At 42.1% G+C, this 24,011-nt stretch overlaps 1 protein-coding gene and 1 pseudogene across 3 annotated transcripts in view; both read left to right on the top strand.

Moving 5' to 3' along the window:
• The window catches only part of PTPN9 (protein tyrosine phosphatase non-receptor type 9), a 191,501-nt gene that overhangs the window by 85,288 nt on the left and 82,202 nt on the right, over positions 1-24,011 (top strand). For all 3 annotated transcript variants that reach the window (XM_036349572.1, XM_036349563.1, XM_036349553.1), the window contains exons 3-4: positions 21,340-21,429; positions 22,116-22,240. In XM_036349572.1, coding sequence (XP_036205465.1) covers positions 21,340-21,429; positions 22,116-22,240 — 215 coding nt within the window. The remainder of the gene's footprint in view (positions 1-21,339; positions 21,430-22,115; positions 22,241-24,011) is intronic.
• LOC118671460 lies at positions 1,521-9,772 on the top strand (annotated as a pseudogene).

The following is a 24,011-nucleotide window of genomic DNA, read 5'->3' as shown; positions in this document are numbered from 1 at the left end:
GAGCAAGCAAACCTCATGTTCGCTTCAGCTGCGTGGCTGCCGGACGCCATCTTTGTTGGCAGTTAATTTGCATATCGCCCTGATTAGCCAATGGGAAGCGTAGTGGAGGTATGGTTAATTACCGTTTTTGTCTTTTATTAGATAGGATTGTTATTTGTAAAATATATTTATATTGATTTCAGAGAGAGGAAGGGATAGGGAGAGATAGAAACATCAGTGATGAAAGAGAATCATTGATTGCCTACCTCCTGCAGGCTCCACACGGGTGACGAAGCCTGCAACCCAGGCATGTGCCCTGACCAGAATTGAACTGTGACCTCCTGGTTCATAGGTTGACGCTCAACCACTGAGCTAGGCCGGCTTTTTCCAGCATTTCCAGCTGCTTCAGCAGATTCAAAATCCACATAGCCAAACTTCCTAGATACACTAATTCTGATATCCATAATAGCAAGATCATTAAAAGAAAAAAATTATGTGTATATATATATATATATATATATATTCATTTATTTCAGAGAGGAAGAGATAGAAACATCAGTGATGAGAGCGAACCATTGATTGGCTGCCTGCCATACTCCCCCCACTGTGGATTGAGCCTGCAACCCGGGCATATGCCCTTGACTAGAATCAAACCCAAGACCCTTCAGTCCGCAGGCCGACACTCTGTCCACTGAGCCAAACCACCTAGGGCGCAAGATCATTTTTAGCAAAAACATCACTGATACTTGTTTTTAATTCAGGAGCAGATTTGCGGAAGTTCAGGTTTCCAACAAAGAGATTGAAAGCCGTAGTTGGTTTTGTGGTTTCTGCTTTCTGTTTTGCCATTTCCTTCTTTTGTTTCCCAGGTGCTTCTTTGACAGGCTCTTCCTCCTCCTTTTCATCCTCCTCCTCATCATCTTTATCGTCCTCCTTTCATCACCGTCCTCTTTGTCTTCATCCTCAGCTGTGTTTTTGGCCTTCACGGGCACAACTTTTATAGGAGATTTCTTGCCTTTGGCTGGTGCAATCTCCATCGGTTCTTCTTCAAAGTCATCTTCTTTGTCATTATCATCTTCATCCTCCTTCTCCTCCTCTTCACTGTCATCATCATCTTCCTCATCACTGTATTCCTTCTTGGCATTCTTGTCATTCTTTGCTCCCTTCTTACCAGGGTTGCTACAAATGCTTTGCCTGCTGTACCTTTCTTCTTGCCAGGTTTGGCTAATGTTTTGGCTGGTGTAACTGCTGCCTTTTTGCCAGGGGTGACAACTGCTTTTTTCCCCTGGTGTGGCAATTACAATCTTTTTTGTTTGGGAAACCATCACTTTCTTTCCTGGAGTTGTGGTAGCCTTCTTGCCTTTTTTTCTGTTTTCATCTTCTTCATCTTCACTATTTTCTACTTCCTTTGGAGGAGGAACCATTTTGGGGGGGTCACCTTGATTTTAATCAGCCTTTGGGAGCTTCACCATGATGATGGCTTATGATGGTGGAGTGTGTGGCGGTGAGTGCCACAGATGTGCCCAGAGGAAGCAAACAACGTTATGGTAGTGAAGAACCGGAGCGCGTATGTTTCTCTACCAGCTAGAGCTCGAGACTGAGTGGAAAGCTGGTTTGTTGTATTCACCATTGTATTCCTGGCACTTTGTTCAGTGCCTGGCACATAGTAGTTGCTCTACAAATATTTGCAGAGTAAATGAATGAGTGAGCAAGTGAATGGGAGGGGGGGATCCCACAAAGAGATTTAGAAGAAATAATTGAAGAAATAACAAAACCCAGAAAGTATTCTCTATGAACGATAGAGAATGCCTCAGGAAGGAGGGAATGTGAGTGGTTAACCTGGTTACATAAAGGAGGACTGAAAATGCCTACTGGATTCAGTGACAGGAAGGTCCTTCTGTAATTAGAGGACATGGTAATGCAGTAGACAGGGCATGAGGGACCTGAAGGTGAGCTTAAATAATCTGGCCATGGCTCTTCCCAAAAGCAGCCCGAGGTGACCTCTGAGAATGGTTTGCTGTTCACTTGACCCAGAAAACCTCACAAATCCTTGCAAATCAAGAGGTTCAGTTCAAGTCTTTGCATTCACTTTAAGAACACTTATAAAGACCATTTTGAAGACCTCCAGTGAAAGCTGAACCAGAAATAGCTTGGCAAAAGAACCAAGATGGCAGCATAGGTAACCGCCGGTACTTGCTGCCTCCCATAACCACATCAACATTACAACTAAAATACAGAACAAACATCATTCAGAAACACCTGAAAGCTGGCTGAATGGAAGTCCTACAACTAGAGAAGTAAAGAAGAAAGCACAATGAGACTGGTAGGAGGGGTGGAGGCCCGGAATGAGCTGGTCCAACACCCGCATGTGCTACTTTTTTAATCCGGAGGGAGATTTTCTCTGTGGAGGCTGCCTGTGAGGAGCAAGGGGTCCCAGCCCCGCACCAGACTCCCAGCCCAGGGTTCCAGAGCTGGGAAGAGAAGTCCCCACAACTATGGACTGTAAAAACCAGTGGGGATTGTGGCTGAGTAACAAGGAGGCTGCTAGAGTCCCAGATGTTCCATTGAAAGGGTTGGTGCATGAACTTACTTGCCAGGAGCCGGTCCATCCTTGCTGTTTCAAGGGACCTGGCATATATGGCATACTGTTCTTAATATGTTTGCTCACCTTCTTGGCACTATGTGTTTTAACCAAGGTCACCTCTCTGAGAAAGGTTGTTTCCCCAGGTAGGCATTTTCCCCTGAAGTTAGGGAGGGAATAAAACCCCTTAACTAAGTGCCAGGCGGGTAATTAATCACTTTAACTACGAACAATCATGCTTAAGCTACATAATCTTTACTCCCTGGAATGGAGATAAGAAACGCCCTAACCTTTGGAATAGAGATTGATAGGATTGGAATCAACTGGTATAAATACAGATGTAACAAGACAACAGGACACAGAACCTAGACACAGAACCTACACAGAACCTAGAGACAGAAGAACCTCTCTAGAGACAGAACATGGCAAAAGATCCTGGACAGAAACTGGCCACAGAACCTAGAGACAGAACCTATCGAGAGAACCTGGCTGAAGAAGCTAGAGACAGAACCTGGCTACAGAACCTGGATAGAACATGGCAAGAGAACCTGACTAGAACCTGGTGACTGAACCTGGCAAAAGATCCTGGACAGGACCTGGCTACAGAACTTGGTTGGAGAACCTAGCCAGAACCTGGCTGAAGAACCTGGCTACAGAATCTGGTGACTGAACCTGGCTGGAGAACCTGGAGAACCTGGCTGGAGAACCTAGCAAGAGAACATGGACACAGAACCTGGCTGGAGATCCTGACCAGAACTTCGCTGGAGATCCTAACCAGAACTGGGCTAGAGATCCTGGTTAGGCTCCTGATCAACTGAACGCTGTCTCCGTGTCATTCCTTCTTCGCTGACTCCGTCCACACCTTTGGGGACCCCTGGATCTACTGGGGTTGGACCCCAGCACTTACTCAGGGATCCAGACACCTATGGGGAGGAACAGGATTGTCTGGCATCAGGGCAGGAACTCAGGGATGGCTTTCTCCTAGACAGAGTTGCTCACAAAGGTCTTTATTCCTGTGCTGGGATCTCCCCTGTCACAGGGCTGACTGGCAGCCATATCTGAGTCTCCATCAGCCTGGAGTACAGTGTTTCCTCCACCATCAGGATTCCTCGGGATTCCCCCAGACTATGCCCCATCCAATTTGCAGCCCCACCCAAGCTGTTTGTAGCACCTTTTATATATGAATGGTCTGTCCTGGCTCAGGTTTCAGACTTTTCTAAAATCTCTCAAACAAGCTTCAGCTGGTGACAGCTTGCCCCAAACCTATCAATAAAAGGCCCAAGACCCAGCACTAGCACCAGGCTGCCTTACTTCACAGCTGGGCCTCGCCTAGCACCTCTGAGCCCAATACAAATAGCAAATAGCTATCTGCAGATCCGTCTGTAGCTCCTGCTGGGTGGCCCCAGGCAGTGGCTGACTTTGCACCTCCCTGGAGGCCACAGAGGAAGTGAACCCAGTGGACAGCTTCAAACCATAGCAGTTTACAACTCTACACAACCACAAGTGAGACACTCAAGAGGCAGACTCATTGAGCACCAAAGCTCCACATAAGCAAATCCTGTTCCATAGGGGTGTTTCCTGCACAGCAGCTCAGCTGTTCCTCACAGCCAGTTGTCCTGGGGGTCAATTCCTCCCAGTGACACTTACAGCAATCAAGGCTCAACTATAACAAGACTGTGCACACAGCCCACACAGGGCTGCACCTACAGTGCCCAGGTCAGGTGACTGGGGAGGCAGAGCCACTGGGCCCTAGAGGATGCCTATTACACAAGGCCACTCTACCAATTCCAGGAGATATAGCAGCTCTACCTAATACATAAAAACAAACACAGGAAGCAGACAAAATGCAGAGACAAAGAAACATGTCACAAATGAGAAACGGAAGCAAGTAAACTACTGGATACAGAGTTCAAAACTGTGGTTATAAGGTTACTTAAGGATCTTCATGAGACTTTCAAGAATCTTAGTAAGAATTTCAAAGACATGAAAAAGGACCAGTCAGGAATTAAGCGTAAACTAACTGAAATAAAGAATCATTTACAGCCTGGCCGGCATGGCTCAGCAGTTGACCCAGGAACCAAGAGGTTGCAGTTTGATTCCTGGTCAGGGCACATGCTTGAGGTTGTGGGTTCGATCCCCAGTAGGGGGCGTGCAGGAGGCAGCCAAACAATGATTCTCTTTCATCATTGATGTTTCTATCTCTCTCTCCCTCTCCCTTCTTCTCTGAAATAAATAAAAATATATTTTAAAAAAGGATCATTTACAGGGATTCAACAGTAGAGGATTCTGAGAGTCATATCAATGATTTGGAATATGAGAAGGCAAGAAACACCTAATTGGAAGAGCAAAAAGAAAAAAGAATCCAAAAATATGAAGTTAGTGTAAGGAGCCTCTGGGACAACTTCAAGCATACCAACATTCGCAATATGTGGATGCCAGAAGGAGAAGGGGGAGAGCAAGATATTGAAAATCTATTTGAAGAAATAATGATAGGAAACTTCCTCTACCTGGTGAAAGAAATAGACTTACAAGCACAGGAAGCACAGAGTCCCAAAGAAGAGGAACCCAGCCCTAGCTGGTTTGGCTCAGGGGATAGAGCATTGGCCTGCGGACTGAAGGGTCCCAGGTTCAATTTCAGTCAAGGGAACATACTGTGATTGTGGGCTCAATCTACAGTAGGGGGCGGTCAGGAGGTAAGTGGTTAGTGATTCTCTCTCATCATTGAGGTTTCTATCTCTCCCTCTCCCTTACTCTCTCAGAAATCAATAAAAATATATATACAAAAAACCAAAAAACAGAAGAGGAACCCAATGAGGCCCACACCAAGACACATCATAATTAAAATGCCAAGGGTTAAAGACAAAAGTATCTTTCTTTCTTTTCTTTTCTTTTCTTTTTTTTTTTTTTAGTGCTGTGCATTTAGATGGTTTTTTTGTTGTATTTTTATTGATTTCAGACAGGAAGGGAGAGGGAGAAAGAGAGAAACATCAATAATGAGAGAGAATCATTGATTGGCTGCCTCCTGCACGCCCCCTACTGGGGATCAAGCCCACAGATCGGGCATGTGCCCTTGACTGGACTCAAACCTGGAATCCTTCAGTCAGCAGACCGATGCTCTAGCCACTGAACCAAACCAGTTAGGGCCAAACAGAGTATTTTGAAAGTAGCGAGAGAAAAACTGTCAGTTGCCTACAAGGGAGCACCCATAAGACTGTCAGCTGATCTCTCAACAGAAACTTTGGAGGCCAGAAGCGGGTGGCAAGAAATATTTAAAGTGATGAATGGTAAGATCCTACTACCAAGGTTACTCTACCCAGCAAAGCTCTCATTTAGAATTGAAGGTCAGATAAAGAGCTTCACAAACAAGAAAAAGCTAAAGGAGTTCATCACCACCAAACCAGTATTACATGAAATGGTGAAGGGGAAAAAGAAGAAGGAGAAGAAAGTGAAGAGATTAAAAATATGAACAGCCCTGACTGGTTTGGCTCAGTGGATAGAGCGTCGGCCTGCAGACTGAAGGGTCCCAGGTTTGATTCCAGTCAAGGGCATGTTCCTTGGTTGCGGGCACATCCCCAGTAGGGGGTGTGCAGGAGGCAGCTGATCGATGTTTCTCTCTCATCGATGTTTGTAACTCTCTATCCCTCTCCCTTCCTCTCTGTAAAAAATCAATAAAATATATTTTAAAAAATATGAACAATTAAATGGCAACAAATACAAATATCTATCAATAACTGAATATAAAAATTAAAATCAACAAACAGAAATCTAATGAACAAAATAAACTGGTGAATAAAATAGAACCAGAGGTATGAAAGCATGGAAATGACTGATGAATCTCAGAAGGAAGTTGGGTGGTGGGGACGGGAACAGATTAACCAAAGATCTTACCTATGGACACACAGAGTAGGGTGGTGAAGGGCTGGAGTGAGAACCGTGTGGAGGGGGTCAATGGTGGGGAAAGGGGGCATGTGAAATACTCTCAACAATAAAGATTTTTTTTGAGGAGAGAACCAAGATGGCGGCATAGGTTAACGCTGGAGTTTGCTGCTTTGAACAACTACTTCAAAAGTGAAACCAAAAAACGGAAGGGACATCACCCAGAACCACAGGAACGCTGCCTGAGTGGAAGTCCTACAACTAGGAGGAAAGAGAAACGCATACGGACACTCAGAGGAGGCGCAGTGCTGAAGTCAAATTCTGAGGTGCGGAGTGCGCGAGCGGGCTGGCGGCGGAGGGCGCGGTTGGCGTTTTCAATCGGGAGGGAGTCGCAGAATCTGAGCTCCAGATCCGAGCGAGTCTTTAGGGACCCAGACTCAAACGGGAGAAGCGGGACTGTCTGGCTTCGGTCAGAGCGAGTGCAGCTTTCTCTCTGAGCTTTGCAGCGGGTGCTGGGACTCAGAGAGGCAGAGCCCCTGGGGACAGGACTGAGAGCCGCCATAACTGCTCTCTCCGGCCCACCCTGTTGATCCTGTGCGACCCGCCCCGCCCAAGCCCTGCACACAGGCATTTGCCGGATAGCCTCAGGCAAAGGCTAGATTAGCACCTCCCTAGAGGACAGAAGTTCTCTCACTGCTGACACAGCTGATTCTCATAGCCACTTGGCCTGGAGGTCAAACCCTCCCTGGAATTAGCTACAACAATCAAGATTTAACTATAAGACTGTGAACAAAGACCACTAGGGGGTGCACCAAGGAAGCATAACAAAATGCGGAGACAAAGAAACAGGACAAAATTGTCAATGGAAGATATAGAGTTCAGAACCACACTTTTAAGGTCTCTCAAGAACTGTTTAGAAGCCGTCGATAAACTTAATGAGATCTACAAGAAAACTAATAAGACCCTCGATCTTATATTGGGGAACCAACTAGAAATTAAGCATACACGGACTGAAATAACGAATATTATACAGACTCCCGACAGCAGACCAGAGGAGCGCAAGAATCAAGTCAATGATTTGAAATGCGAGGAAGCAAAAAACACCCAACCGGAAAAGCAAAATGAAAAAAGAATCCAAAAATGCGAGGATAGTGTAAGGAGCCTCTGGGACAGCTTCAAGCGTACCAACATCAGAATTATAGGGGTGCCAGAAGATGAGAGAGAGCAAGATATTGAAAACCTATTTGAAGAAATAATGACAGAAAACTTCCCCCACCTGGTGAAAGAAATGGACTTACAGGTCCAAGAAGCGCGGAGAACCCCAAACAAAAGGAATCCAAAGAGGACCACACCAAGACACATCATAATTAAAATGCCAAGAGCAAAAGATAAAGAGAGAATCTTAAAAACAGCAAGAGAAAGAAACTCAGTTACCTACAAGGGAATACCCATACGACTGTCAGCTGATTTCTCAACAGAAACTTTGCAGGCCAGAAGGGAGTGGCAAGAAATATTCAAAGTGATGAATACCAAGAACCTACAACCAAGATTACTTTATCCAGCAAAGCTATCATTCAGAATTGAAGGTCAGATAAAGAGCTTCACAGATAAGGAAAAGCTAAAGGAGTTCATCACCACCAAACCAGGATTATATGAAATGCTGAAAGGTATCCTTTAAGAAGGGGAAGAGGAAGAAAAAGGTAAAGATACAAATTATGAACAACAAATATGCATCTATCAACAAGTGAATCTAAGAATCAAGTGAATAAATAATCTGATGAACAGAATGAACTGTTGATTATAATAGAATCAGGGACATAGAAAGGGAATGGACTGACTATTCCTGGGGAGGAAAGGGGTGTGGGAGATGCGGGAAGAGACTGGACAAAAATCGTGCACCTATGGATGAGGACAGTGGGTGGGGAGTGAGGGCGGAGGGTGGGGCGGGAACTGGGAGGAGGGGAGTTATGGGGGGAAAAAAAAGAGGAACAAATGTAATAATCTGAACAATAAAGATTTAATTAAAAAAAAATAAAAAAAAAAAAGATTTTTTTAAAAAAACAACACCACTAAAAAAGAACACACACTTCTGAAACATTGCAAGCAATCAAGGCTTTGTGTTTTTGAAAAGCCACTAAGTATCTGAACGATGTCACTTTACAGAAGCAATGTGTGCCATTTCGTTGTTACAGTGGTGCAGTTGGCAGGTGTGCCTAGGCCACTTGGGGCTGGACACAGGGTGAGTGGCCCAAATAGAGTGCTGAATTTCTGCTGCACAAGCTTAAAAATGCAGAGACTGATGCTGAACTTCAGGGTTTAGATGTCCATTCTCCGGTCATTGAGCACATCCAGGTGAACAAAGCTCCCCGAACTTATGGAGCTCACGGGCAGATGAACCCATACATGAGCTCTCCCTGCCACATTGACCTGATCCTCACTACAAAGGAGAAGACTGTTCCTAAACCAGAGCAGGAGGTTGCACAAAAGAAAAAGATATCCCAGAAGAACCTGAAGAAAGAAAAACGTATGGCCCTGGAGTAAATTCAGCATAAAGTAAATATTAATAAAAGTTAAAAAAAAATATAAAGAATCTGGCCGTGGAAAATGATGTCATGGTACCTGTTGTTGACAGAGGATATCAAAGGGAGGGGCGACTTTTGTTTTTAAATTGATGAGAGAGAGAGAGAGAGAGAGAGAGAGAGAGAGAGAGAGAAACATCGATTTGTTGTTCCACTTATTTAACTTGCAATCTTGGCATATCCAGATGATGCTCTAAACAACTGAGCTATCCGGCCAGGGTGAGGGGTGACTCTTATTTACAACAGGATAAGCCTGTGCCTGGAAGATATATGAAGATGTCTGCTTCCAGACCCTTTGGGGGGACCTCTATACTAATAATAGAAAAATATGTAAATTGACTATACCTCCACAATGCCCACAGCCAATCAGGAGTGAGTATGCAAATTAACCTGACAAAGATGGCGGGCCTGTGGGTAGTGCGTACGCGCTCAGGCGCCAAGTGGCTGGTGGCAGGGTAGGACGCTTGCATCGTTGCCATGGCAACAGCGCAGGCGTTCCACCCCGCCCCGGGCCTCTGGGCAGAGCGGGAAGGCGGAAGGGTGATCCAGCCAGAGCAAAGGCAGTGCCGGAAGCCAGGGGAAGGAAGGCCTATTCTTGCTCAAATCTTTGTGCATTGGGCCTCTAGTATTTTAATATCCTGGTGCAATATCTCTGCTGCTACATATTCAAGAATTTTGGAACAAGACAGGGATGCCCCCTCTCACCATTCCTGTTCAACATAGTACTGGAAGTGTTAGCCATTGCAATTAGGCAAGAAGAAGAAATAAAAGGTATCCAAATTGGAAAAGAGGAAGTAAAACTGTCCTTATTTGCAGACGACATGATATTATACATACAAAACCCTAGAGACTCCATCAAAAAGCTACTGGACTTAATACATGAATTTGGCAATGTAGCAGGATACAAAATTAACCCCAAGAAATCTGAGGCGTTTCTATACACCAATAGTGAACTTTCAGAAAGAGAGATTATAAAAACAATCCCGTTTACCATCGCACCCAAAAAATTAAGCTACCTAGGAATAAACTTAACTAAAGAGGTAAAAGACCTCTACTCAGGAAACTACAGGACGTTGAAAAAAGATATAGAGGAAGACATAAACAGATGGAAGAACATACCATGTTCATGGATTGGTAGAATCAACATCATTAAAATGTCGATACTACCCAAAGCAATCTATAAATTCAACGCACTTCCCATTAAAATACCAACGGCATACTTCATAGATCTAGAACGAACTCTCCAAAATTTCATCTGCAATAAAAAAAGACCCCGAATAGCTGCAGCAATCCTGAAAAAGAACAAAGTAGGTGGGATCTCAATACCAGATATCAAGATGTATTACAAAGCCACTGTTCTCAAAACTGCCTGGTACTGGCACAAGAATAGGCATATAGATCAATGGAATAGAATAGAGAGCCCAGAAATCGGCCTGAACCAATATGCTCAATTAATGTTTGACAAAGGAGGCAAGAACATACAATGGAGCCAAGATAGTCTCTTCAATAAATGGTGTTGGGAAAATTGGACAGATATATGCAAGAAAATGAAACTAGACCACCAACTTACACCATACACAAAAATAAACTCAAAATGGATAAAGGACTTAAATGTACGACAGGAAACCATAAAAATTCTAGAAGAATCCAAAGGCAACAAAATCTCAGACATATGCCAAAGCAATTTCTTCACTGATACAGCTCCTAGGGCACTTGAAACTAAAGAGAAAATGAACAAATGGGACTGCATCAAAATAAAAAGCTTCTGCACAGCAAAAGAAACCATCAACAAAACAACGAGAAAACCCACTGTGTGGGAAAACATATTTACCAATGTCATATCTGATAAGGGCCTAATCTCCAAAATTCATAGGGAACTCATACAACTTAACAAAAGGAAGATAAACAATCCAATCAAAAAATGGGCAAAGGACCTAAATAGACACCTTTCAAAAGAGGACATTCAGAAAGCCAAGAGACATATGAAAACATGCTCAAAGTCACTAATCATCCGAGACATGCAAATCAAAACAACAATGATGTACCATCTCACACCTGTCAGAATGGCTATCATCAACAAATCAACAAACGACAAGTGCTGGAGAGGATGTGAGAAAAAGGAACACTTGTGCACTGCTGGTGGGAATGCAGACTGGTGCAGCCACTATGGAAGACAGTATGGAGTTTCCTCAAAAAACTGAAAATGGAACTCCCATTTGACCCTGTGATCCTTCTTCTAGGAATATATCCCAAGAAACCAGAAACACCAATCAGAAAGGATATATACACCCCTATGTTCATAGCAGCATAATTCACCATAGGTAAGATCTGGAAACAGCCTAAGTGCCCATCAGTAGATGAATGGATTAGAAAACTGTGGTACATCTACACGATGGAATACTATGCTGCTCTAAAAAGGAAGGAACTCTTACCATTTGCAACGGCATGGATGGAACTGGAGAGCATTATACTAAGTGAAATAAGCCAGTCAATGAAGGAAAAATACCACATGATCTCACTCATTCATTGATAATAGTGACCATTATAAACTTTTGAACAATAATATATACAGAGGCAGAGCTGCCTCAAACAGATTGTCAAACTGCAGCGGGAAGGCCGGGGAGGGTTGGGGGACAGGAGGTAGGGGGGTAAGAGATCAACCGAAGGACTTGTATGCATGCATATAAGCATAACCAATGGACATAAGACACTGGGGGATAGGGGAGGCTAGGGGACTGTCTAGGGCGGGGGGGGGGGGGAAATGGACTCATATGTAATACCCTTTGTATTACTTTAAGCAATAAAAAAAAATAAAATAAATAATTATAATTAAAAAAAAAATACAGAATCTGGCTACACAGAACTTGGCTGGAGATCCTGGCTAGAGAGCCTGGCTAGGCTGCTGATCAACTGAACTCTGTCTCCGTGTCAGTCCTTCGCTCACTTTGTCCACACCTTGAATTTTGACTCTGACACTAATGATACATACTGATTGGTCTTAAGAATCAGGATTCCCAGTGAGTCAAAGAAAACTCTTCTACCTAAGGGACTAACAGGTGTCATTGGACAGGAATTCTGATAAAACTCAGTTGGCCTGGAAGGGGGTTTGGTTAGTTGACTGGTAAAGTCCCTTATCTCTGAAATTTGGTGATTACAGAAAGCTGTCCTTGATATACAGTATTTTTTTTTAATCTTTAATATTAAAAGTATTACATATATCCCCTTATTTCCCCGATTAACCCCCTCCAGCCCACCCCCATTCCCCACACCAGACCCCCACCACCCAACTGTCTGTGTCCATGGGCCATGCATATATGCATACAAGGTCTTTGGTTGATTACCTCCCACCCACTCACCCTCCCTGCCTTCACTCCGAGATTTTGCACTCTGTTCCATGCTTCCCTGTCTCTGGATCCACTCTGTTCATGAGTTTATTTTGTTACTTAGATTCCATATATGAGTGAGATCATGTGATACTTGTCTTTCTCTGGCTGGCTTATTTCACTTAGCACGATACTCTTCAGGTCCCTCCATGCTGTCTCAAAGAGTAAGAGATTCTTCTTTTTTATTGCTACATAGTATCCATGATATAAATGCACCACAGCTTTTTTATCCACTCATCTACTGATGGACACTTGGGCTGTTTCTAGATTTTAGCTATTGTAAATTGTGCTCCTATGAACGTAGCAGTGCATATATTCTTTCTGATTGGTGTTTCGGGTTTCTTAGGATATATTCCTAGAAGTGGGATCATATTTAATTTTTTGAGGAAACTCTATACTGTTTTTCATAATGGCTGCATCAGTCTGCATTCCCACCAGCAGTGTACTAGGATTCTCTTTTCTCCACATCATTGACAGCACTTGTCATTTGTTGATTTAAAAAACAAACAAATATATATATATATATATATACACACACACACACACACACACACACACACACACACTCTAGAGGAAATATATATATATATATATATATATATATATATATATATATACACACACACACACACACACACACACACACACTCTAGAGGCCCGGTGCACAAAAATTTGTGCACTCGGGGGGGGGGTCCCCTCAGCCCGACCTATGCCCTCTTGCAGTCTGGGACCCCTCGGAGGATGTCCACCTGCTGGCTTAGGCATGCTCCCTCTGGCAGCCCGGCAGCCCTCGGGGGATGTTCACTTGCCAGCAGGGAGCAGACCTAAGCTGCAGTTGGACATCCTTAGTGCTGCTGAGGAGGCGGGAGAGGCTCCCGCCACCACCACTGTGCTGGCAGCCATCAGCCTGGCTTGTGGCTGAGCAGAGCTCCACCTGTGGGAGTGAACTGGCCACCAGGGGGCTGTTCCTGCATTGAGCATCTGCCCCCTGGTGGTCAGTGTGTGTCAGTGACCAGTCATTCCCAGTCGTTCTGCTGTTAGGGTCAATTTGCATATTACCCTTTTATTATATAGAATAGAGGCCTGGTGCACAGGTGGGGGCCGACTGGTTTGCCCTGAAGGGTGTCCTGGATCAGGGTGGGGGTCCTGCTGGGGTGCCTGGCCAGCCTGGGTGAGGGGCTGATGGGTATTTGCAGGCTGGTCAAGCCCCCCAGTGGGGACCCTCACCCCATGGGAGTTTGGCCAGCCTGGGTGAGGGGCCGATGGCCTTTTTCAGCCTGCCCACACCCCCTTCAGGGTGGGGGTCCCCACTGGGGTGCCTGTCCAGCCTGGGTGAGGGGCTGATGGCTGTTTTCAGACTGACCAAGCCCCCAGTGACCAAAGCTCCCAGCCTTTCCTTTTTCTGTTTTTTTTTTTATTCACTCAAGCTCCATGGCCATGGCGACTGGAAGCAGGTATCTGGGGTTTATTTACCTTCTATAATTGAAACTTTGTTGCCTTGCGAGGAGGCAGCAGCCAGCTGGGAAGCTTGGCTTCTTCTATCATTGGGGCAACCAAGCCTTCTGCTTGCTCCAGCTCCGTGGCTGCCGGCCGCTATCTTGGTTGGGTTAATTTGCATATAGTCACTCTGATTGGTTGGTGGGCGTGGCTTGGGCATAGCAAAGGTACAGTCAATTTGCATGTTTGTCTATTATTAGGTAAGATTTTATTGATTCAATGAGGAAGAGAGAGATAGAAACATCAATGATGAGAGAGAATCATAGATCAGATGCCTCCTACTGGGGATGGAGCCCACAACCCAGGCATGTGCCCTTGACCGGAATTGAGCCCGGGATCTTTCAGGCCACTTGCCATCGCTCTGTCCACTGAGCCAAACCGGCTAGGGCTTTTTAAAAAAAAAAAAAATATATATATATATATATATATATATATATATAGCGTTTTCAGAGAGGAAGGAAGAGGGAGAGAGAGTTGAAATCATCAAGGATGAAAGAGAATCATCGATCAGCTGCCTCCTGCACACCCCCTACTGGGTATTGAGTTCACAACCTGGGCATGTGCCCTTGACCTGAATTGAACCTGGGACCCTTCAGTCCACAGGCCGAAGCTCTAGCCACTTAGCCAAACCAGCTAGGGCTGTTGATAGTAGCCATTCTGACAGGTGTGAAGTGATAACCTCATTGTCATTTTAATTTGCATCTTTCTGATGATCAGTGATTTTGAGCATTTTTTTCTCTTGGCCATCTGTATGTCCTCTTTGGAGAAGTGTCTATTTACTTTCTTTGCCCAGTTTTTAGTTGGATTGTTTGTCTTCCTTTTGTTAAGTTGTATGAGTTCCTTAAATATTTTGGATATTAACCCTTTATCAGATGTATCATTGCCAAATATAGTCACCCATATAGTGGGCTCCCTTTTTTTCATTTTGTTGCTGGCTTCTTTTGTTGTGCAGAAACTTTTTATTTTAATGTAGCCCCATTTGTTTATTTTCTCCTTAGTTTCCTTTGTTCTAGGGCCTAGGAGATTATCTGTAAACATTTTGCTAGGAGAGATGTCTGAGATTTTGCTGCCTATGGTTTCTTCTAGCATTTTTATGGCTTCCTGACTTACATTGAAGTCTTTTATCCATTTTGAGTTTATTCTTGTGTATGGTGTAAGTTGGTGGTCCAGTTTCATTTATTTGCATGTATCTGTCCAATTTTCCCAGCACCATTTGTTGAAGAGACTGTCTTGAGTCCATTGTATGATCTTGCTTCCTTTGTCAAATATTAATTGAGTATAATGGCGTGGGTCAATTTCTGGGGTCTCTGTTATGTTCCATTGATCTATATGCCTGTTCTTGTGCCAGTACCGGCTGTTTTGATTATGGTGGCATTGTAGTATAACCTGAAATTGGTACTGTGATTCCTCCAACTTTGTTCTTCTTTCTCAAGATTGCTGCGGTTATTCGGGGTCTTCTTTTGTTCCATATAAATTTTTGGAGTATTTGTTCTAGGTCTGTGAAATACGCTGTTGGTATTTTAATAGAGATTGGATTGAATCTGTAGATTGCCTTGGGGTCTTATGGACATTTTAATGATAGTGATTTTACCAGTCCATGAATACAATATATTCTTCCACTTGTTTACAGCTTTTTCTATCTTTTTTTTTTTCAGGTTTTAAAACTTTTTATTTGCATATTAAAGAATTGTGCATTCCAATAATTAAAATAATTTGAACAACAAAAAAATGGCAATCTGATTAAACTGCATTTTATAGCCCGCAGGACACCTTGGACCAGCTTGGTTTTTACTCTAGATTTCACCATCGTCCCACCCAGCTCGTTCCTTCACCAACATGCAAGTTCTTTCTCTTCCCTGCCAGCCAGCCAGGCAGATGGGAGCGGCAGGTGCGGCCTTAGTTGTGAGTAGTTCTGATGTGAAAAGGGTCAGCACAGTCACTTAAACTGATCCAACCTCATTGCATTTTACAAAGTTAGACAGCTAAAAGAAGTAAAATAAGTAAGCAATGTTTGTGGAATGTACAGTGCATATTGGCGGCGTGTGCCTCATTACCATTTGCCTACTTGTTTCTCCTGAATCGTTTCTTTTGAAAACAATGGGGTTTTCTCTTGCGTTTCTGTCTTCTTCAATTTTGAATTTCTTAATCTCAGCCATATGGTAGAGGAAGCTGAGTGAGGTGTGTGAACGAGAGGAGTCCAAACTGCTCAGTGACCACCTCTGAGTCTTCTATCTCTTTTCAACGTCCTGTAGTTTTACGAATACAGATCTTTTGACTCCTTGGTTAAGATTGTTCCTAAGTGTTTTAATTGCAATGGTAAATGGGATTGCTTGTTTATTTTCTCTTTCTGAGAATCCATTATTGGTGTATAAAAAGGCCATCGATTTTTGGGTATTGATTTTGTATCCTGCCAAATTCATTTATTACCTCTAGTAGTTTTTTTCTGGAGTCTTTAGGGTTTTCTACATACAATATCATATCATCGGCTAATATTTATTTTTACTTCCTCCTTTCCAATTTGGATGCCTTTTATTTCTTCTTCTTATCTGATCCCTGTGGCTAGGACTTCCAGTACTATGCAGAATAAGAGTGGTGAAAGCGAACATCCCTGTCTTGTTTCTGTTCTTAGGGGAAATGGTTTTAGTTTTTGCCCTTTGAGTATGATGTTGGCTGTAGGTTTGTCATATATGGCCTTTATCATGTTGAGATACTCCTGGTATTCCCATTTTGCTGAGAGTTTTTATCAAAAATGGGTGTTGGATTTTGTCTAATGCTTTTTCTTTGTTTGTTGATATGATAATGTGATTTTTGTCTTTCAATTTGTTTATGTGATGTATCATGTTTATTGATTTGTGAATATTGTACCAGCCTTGCATCCCTGGAATAAATCCCACTTGGTCGTGGTGTATGATCTTTTTAATATATTGCTGGATTTGATTTGCTAATATTTTAATGAGGATTTTAGCATCTATGTTCATCAGGAATATTGGCCTGTAATTCTCTTTCTTTATAGTGTCTTTATCTGGTTTTGGAATTAGGGTAATGCTGTCCTCATAAAAAGAACTTGGAAGTGTTCCTTCCTTTTGGACTTTTTGGAATAGTTTGAGTAATATAGGTGTTAGTTCTCCTTTGAATGTTTGGTAAAACTCCCCTGTGAAGCCATCCAGATTTGGGTTTTTGTTTTTTTGATTACTGCTTCTATTTCATCAGTTGTTATTGGTCTATTCAGGTTTTCTGATTATTCCTAACCAAGTTTTGGGAGATTGTAGTTTTCCAGGAATTTGTCCATTTCATCCACATTGTCCAGCTTGTTGGCATATAATTGTTCATAGTATTTGCTTAAAATCCTTTGTATTTCTGTGGTCTCAGTGGTTACTTCACTCTCTTTCAGATTTCATTTATTTAGGTCCTCTCTCTTTGTTTCTTGATGAGTCTGGCTCAGTTCATCAATTTTGTTTATCCTTTCAAAGAACCAGTTCTTGGTTTCATTGATTTTTTTGTGTTGATTTTTAATTTTTGTTATCTATTTCTGCTCTAATCTTAATTATTTCCTTCCTTCTGCTTACTCTAGGCTTTTCTTGTTCTCTTTCTAGTTCTTTTAGTTTTAGGGTTAAATAGTTTATGTTTATCTTGTTTTTTGAAGTAGGCCTATAGTGCTATGAACTTCCCTCTCAGGACTGCTTTTTCTGTGTCCCAGAGATTTGGGGTTGTTGTGTGTTCATTTTCATTTGTTTCCAGGAATGTTTTGATTTTCTTATTGATCTCGTTTAATGATATGCTATTTAGCCTCCATGTGTTTGAATGTTTTGGGGTGTTTTGACTGTAGTTGATTTCTAATTTCATTCCACTGTGATCGGATAAGATGCTTGATATGATTTGAATCTTCTTAAACTTGTAAAGACTTGTTATGTGTCCTAACATATGGTCTATCTTTGTGAGTGATCCATGTGCAGTTGAGAAGAATGTATATACTGCAGCTTTGGGGTGAAATGTTCTATAAATGTCAGTTAACTCCATCTGATCCAGTGTGTTCTTTAGAGTCACTATTTCCTTGTTAATTTTTTGTGTGGAAGATATATCCAGTGAAGTCAACAGGGCGTTAAAATCCCCTACTATGACTGTATTGTTGTTGATCTCTCCCTTAAAGTCCTCTAGAAGTTTATATATATATACATATTTAGGTGCTCCTATATTTGGGAGCATATTTGTTTACCAGGATTATATCCTCTTGTTGTATTGATCCTTTTAGTATTATGTAGTGACCTTTGTTGTCTCTTGTGGTGGCCTTCATTTCGAAGTCTATTTTGTCAGATACGAGTATTGCTACTCCAGCTTTTATTTCTTTTCCATTTGCATGGAAACATTTTTTCCATCCCTTCACTCTCATCCTGTGTGTGTCTTGTCCTAAGGTGGGTCTCTTGTAGATAGCATATACATTCGTCAGCGGTTCTCAACCTGTTGGTCGGGACCCCTTTGGTGGTCGAACGACCCTTTCACAGGGGTTGCCTAAGGCCATCTGGAAATCAGATATTTACATTATGATTCATAACAGTAGCAACATTACAGTTATGAAGTAGCAACGAAAATAATTTTATGGTTGGGTCACAACATGAGGAACTGTATTTAAAGGGCCAGAAGGTTGAGAACCACTGCATTAGGTCCTCGGGTTACGTCGGAGATTGGTTCCTACAGCGTAACTTAATGTGGTTTTCGCCGCAAGTTGGAACCCACCTACATAAGCACCTGCGTCACTCACGTGGAGCACATACACAGTAGTAATGAAGTGAAACAGTAAAAAAAAAAAATTTAAAAGAAAGATATCAATTCCTGACCTTTACTTGTGGTAAATAAATGATAAAAAACATAAAGCACCTATGTACATACATCGAAATGACAGAACTTTTTCTTAATAAATAGATGGGAGATGGCGATGTAACCACGAAACGACCTGCGTCGAGTCCAACATAACCTGAGGACTGTCTGTATTTGGGTCATGTTTTTGTAACCATTCAGCTACCCTATTTCGTTTGGAGCATTTAATATATTTAAATTTAAGGTTATTATTAATAGGTTCTTATTTATTGCCATTTTAATTCTGTATGCCTAGATTTCTCCCTCTATTTCTTTTCCTCATTACAGCAGTCTCTTTTGTATTTTTTGTAATGCTGGCTTGGTTGTGATGTACTCCTTTAACCTTTATTTGTTTGGGAAGCTCTTTATCTCACTATCCACTTTGACTGATAGTCTTGTTGAATATAGTAATCTTGGTTTCAGATACAGTGGGGCCTTGACTTACATGTGTCCCGACTAACGAGTTTTTCAAGATACGAGCCGTCTCTCGGCCGATTTTTTGCTTTGAGTTGCGAGCTAAAATTCGGGTTACGAGCCAGCTTCAGATACCCCACTGCTAGTTGGCGCAGTGAACATCACAGTGAATGCCCAGCATGACGTGTCTCACTTGTTCACTTTTTGATTTGACATACGAGTAATTTGAGTTACAAGCTCCGTCACAGAACGAATTAAACTTGTAAGTCAAGGCCCCACTGTACTTGCTTTCCATTACCTTGAGTACTTTATGCCATTCCCTTCTAGCCTATAGAGTGTCTAATGAGACATCAGGTGTCAGCCTTATGGGAGCTCCTTTATAGGTAACAGTTTGCTTTTCTCTTGCTGCCTTGAAGATTCTCTCTTTGCCTTTAATTTTTTGCATTTTAATTAGGATGTGTCTGGCCATGGAACTGTTTCAGTTCTTCTTCCTTGAGACTATCTCTGACTCCTGAATTTCTGTGACTTTTTCCTTTTGCCATTATTTTTCAAACATGTTCTTTATCTCTTTCTCCCTTTCTGTCTTGGCACAGCTACTATTTAAATATTGTTATATTTCATGTTGTCCCACAGATCTCTTAAGCTGTCCTCCTGTTTTTTGTGGGGTGTTTTTTGTTCTCTGATTGAATGATTTTTTCAACTCTGTCTTCTAATTCACTGATTTGATCCTCCGCTTCCCCTAATCTGCTGTGTATTCCTTCTAATATGTCGTTTATTTTTGCCATGTCACTCTTTATTTCCATCTTTATAGTTACTACATGTTTTCTCATGCTGTTGAGCATGTTTAACATCATTATACTGAACTCTATATCAGATAATTTTTTTTTTTCCTCCATTTCATTTATATCTTTGTCTGGAAAATTCTCTTGTTCTTTCATTTGGGGGTTGTTTCTTTGTATCCTCATTTCGGCTGCCTGTTTGGGTTTATTACTATGTATTAGGTAGGTCTGCTACACTAACTTCTAGTGCAGGATAGTGTCAAATGCTGTTTCTGATTAATTAGATCAGGCAAAGACTCAACTCCTCCAGAGACCTCCAATTCCTACAGACTGATAGGATTCTATCTTGAATAGTCCTTAAGTAATCATTTACAGATGTGGCAAGAGTTTTTCAACAGGTTGGGGCAATTGCTTCTGCCTGGAGACTAACTCTCATACTCTGTCTCCTATTGAACCTCAGAACTTTGCACCTTGGGGCAAGGTGTTTCCCAATATGGTGGGTCAGCTTTCTTCCCCCCAGGCAAAGCCTCCTGTATAGCAAATGTCTGTGTGAGAAAGATGACTCAGCACAGGAAACCAGGGTGTCTGACTTCTGAGCTCTAACTCCAGAGCCCCCAATCCTGGCTTCTGCCCACACAGCTCCAGTGCACTCTGCCCTCCCTCTGCCAGAGCACAAGGTGAGTGGCTACATACTAAATTTTATGATTTGGCCCCCTTTTTTAAAAAAATATATATTTTATTGATTTTTTTACAGAGAGGAAGGGAGAGAGATAGAGAGTTAGGAACATCGATGAGAGAGAAACATCGATCAGCTACCTCCTGCACACCCCCTACTGGGGATGTGCCCGCAACCAAGGTACATGCCCTTGACCGGAATCGAATCTGGGACCCTTCAATCCACATGCTGATGCTCTATCCACTGAGCCAAACCGGTTAGGGCTGTGCTTTGGCCTTTTAAGAGGTTGCCTGCATTTCTAGCTGTCTATTCCTGGCAGACAGCAACCCTTGTCTTCCATTGATTATTCTGGAAGTTTTTTTGTATTTTAGTTGTAATTCCTGGGAGTGTGTCCATGCAGCATTCATTTACTCTGCTGCCATTTTTAATCTCTTTAAAATATATATATATATATATATATATATATATATATATATATATATTAAAAATTTATTATTTTAAAATATTTTTTATTGATTTTCATTTTTTCAATTTTTTTTAGAGAGAGAGTAGAAGGGAGCTGGAGAGAGAAACATTGATGTGAGAGTGAAACATTGATAGACTGCCTCCTGCACGACCCCTACCGGGAACCTTTTGGTGCATGGGATGACACACAACCCAACTGAGCCACACTGGCTAGGGTGCATAGTATTTTTATATTAATTTATCTTGTGTGCTTTATTTTTAGGAAACACGAAGGAAGGAAGGCATTGTGAATCTGAAACCTCATGAAGAACCTCTCCGTTCTGAGATTCTTAGTGGAAAATTCACCATCTTAGTGAGTCTTCATGGACCCCTCTTGTAATGTCTCATTATTTCTTTTTGTAGCTGTTGTCCTCTTTGGTTTGTTGCTGCATACCTTATGCCGAATCTAGAGAGTTTCCACAGTCAGGAGCAGATGTAAAGCAGCAGTGCAATTTGGCATAAAATTATTCTAGTAATAATTGAAATTATTGAGAATCAGTTGTACTGTAGATTTAGAAAATTTTTTTCATTGGCCCATAACAGTCAAGGCCTTTGGAATGGGTATATAATGTGTCAGAGGCCCGTCCTATGTTATTGAATGCAAGTTTCAATTAGAATCATAGCCTTGCAGGTAAGTATACAATGGGTGGATTTTATAAGTTTTCCTCTGCTGTTTGTTTCTTTTGGCATTCTGCCTGGGAAATTAGCTAATCAGCCAGTGTATACCATATTTTAATTTCTGCAATTGAAGATTTTAGATAATGTGTTTTTTCCCTATCACTGAAATATAGTTTGTTTAGTTATAGTTTCTGAGAATCATTCATGGGATGACATAAACTTTCTTCCCTTCCCTTTCTGAAGCAATTGATGCAAGTGAGAGAAGTATTGCCAGTATCTGTTATCTTCATATTGGAAAGCTGTGTCCAGGATATAATAATCCTTAGAGGTTATTGGGATTTTCTGTTTGATTTCTAATGTCTTTTGTTTTATTTGCTCTAGGATGTTCGGGACCCAACAGGAGCCTCCATTGCCCTCTTCACTGCCAGATTGCATCATCCCCACAAGTCAGTGCAACATGTGGTACTTCAGGCTCTGTTTTACTTGTTAGACAGAGCTGTGGATAGGTGAGATTATCTTTTAGGTGGTCAACATTCAGATGGGAAAGTGACAGTTCTTGATTTGATAAAACTTAGCAGTGCCTTCCATATGTTTCTCGGATATGTCCTGAGCAGTGAGTGCTACGTATGGAAAATGTCCCATGTCCTTCAAGGCTTGGCATGTTTCCAGATACTATCAAGCTGGTGGGTTTTCTGTATCTTTACCTGCTATCTCTTTTCAGAATAACAGAAACTGAGAAAGCAAATAGCAATTTAAAAATATTTCTTTTATTTATTTATTTTTTTTTGAAAACATCTTTATTTTACTTGATGGTTGAAGGATAATTTGGCTGCAGTGGTGTTGTGTACTGTCAGAGTCTGGGCAGTGCGTCCAAAGTCTCCCTGCTTGTGTGTCGGATGACAACCTCCTCCCCCCTACTGGGGCTCCTTTTCTTCTTGTGCTGCTGGGCCACCTCCCTGAACCTCCCAGACCAGCCTCTGCTGTCCCTTTAAAAAAAATTTTTTTTTGAATTGATTTCAGAGAGAAAGGGAAAGAGAGTGAGAGACAGAAACATTAATGATGACAGAGAATCATGATCAGCTGCCCACAACCCGGGCATGTGCCCTGACCTGGAATCGAACTGTGAACTCCTGATTCATAGGTCAATGCTCAACCACTTGAGGCACCATCCTGGGCCCTTCCCCACCCCCGCCCCCCCTTTTTTGATTAATTCTCAGAGAATATTTTTTCCATTGATTTTAGAGAGAGTGGGAGGGAGGGGAAGAGGGAGAGAGGAAAAAGAGAGAGAAACATTACTTTGAGAGAGCCACATCAATTGGTTGCCTCCCCCATCAGTCCCAAGCAGGGTGGGGAATCTGCAACCAGGTATGTGCCCTTGACTGGAATTGATCCCACGACCCTTCAGTTCCAGGCTGACCCTCTAACCATTGGGAAACACCAGCCAGGGCAATATTTATTGATTGATTTTAGAGAGAGAGAAAGAAACATCAATTTGTTGTTCCACTTACAATTCACTGGTTGCTTCTTGTATATGCCCTGAACCTGCAGGTTAACACTCTAACCAACTGGGCTACCTGGTCAGGGCCTGTGTTGGTTCTTTTTGTTTACTCGTTCCTGATTGTTGACTTTTAAAAACCCTCTGGGGCCTCAGTATCTTTGTAAAATAGGAAAAATGGTATTTAACTCAGAGGATTTTGACAATCAGGAGTGAAGAGTCCAAAAGTATAAAGTTAAGTAAAATCTTGTTTATCAATAGGCACATAAACAAAAAAAACCAGTTCAGGTTATATCTCTCCCCCTCTAAGGTAAATAATATTATTAATATTCTTTGGAAAAGGAAACTGAAGTCCCAAGAAGTTATATGACTCTTTTACAGTCATCACATATTGGTCCAAGCAGTTCTAAGATCCTGTATTTTTTCCTCTTGGCTAGAGCATTTGTACCCTGCTGTGTTGTTTTTCTGCTGTACTTTTTACCTTCGTGCTTGCCTTTACAGCTTGTTACTGCTCTGGATGTTATGGGCTGGTCCTCTGGGTTAGGAGTGATATATTTAGGACTGATACCTGATACAGTAACAGAGCTCTGCACAGCTTTAGTCATACTGTGGATTTAAGGGATGGGAATAGCCAAAGGATTGTCTCAGTTGAAGCTCTCTGTCTAGTTTACTTGTTACTGCCTTGTTAATATTATTTTCATAGTATTTAGCTTCTGCTTTTGATGCTTAGCAGGAGATAGATCTAAACTACACACAACATTGTTCTGAAAAGGAGAAGTTAC

Source organism: Myotis myotis, unplaced genomic scaffold, assembly GCF_014108235.1.
Source record: "Myotis myotis isolate mMyoMyo1 unplaced genomic scaffold, mMyoMyo1.p scaffold_m19_p_1, whole genome shotgun sequence".
NCBI lineage: Eukaryota > Metazoa > Chordata > Mammalia > Chiroptera > Vespertilionidae > Myotis > Myotis myotis.
The sequence above is the reverse complement of the archived record's forward strand: the minus strand, read 5'-3'. Positions and strand labels throughout refer to the sequence as shown.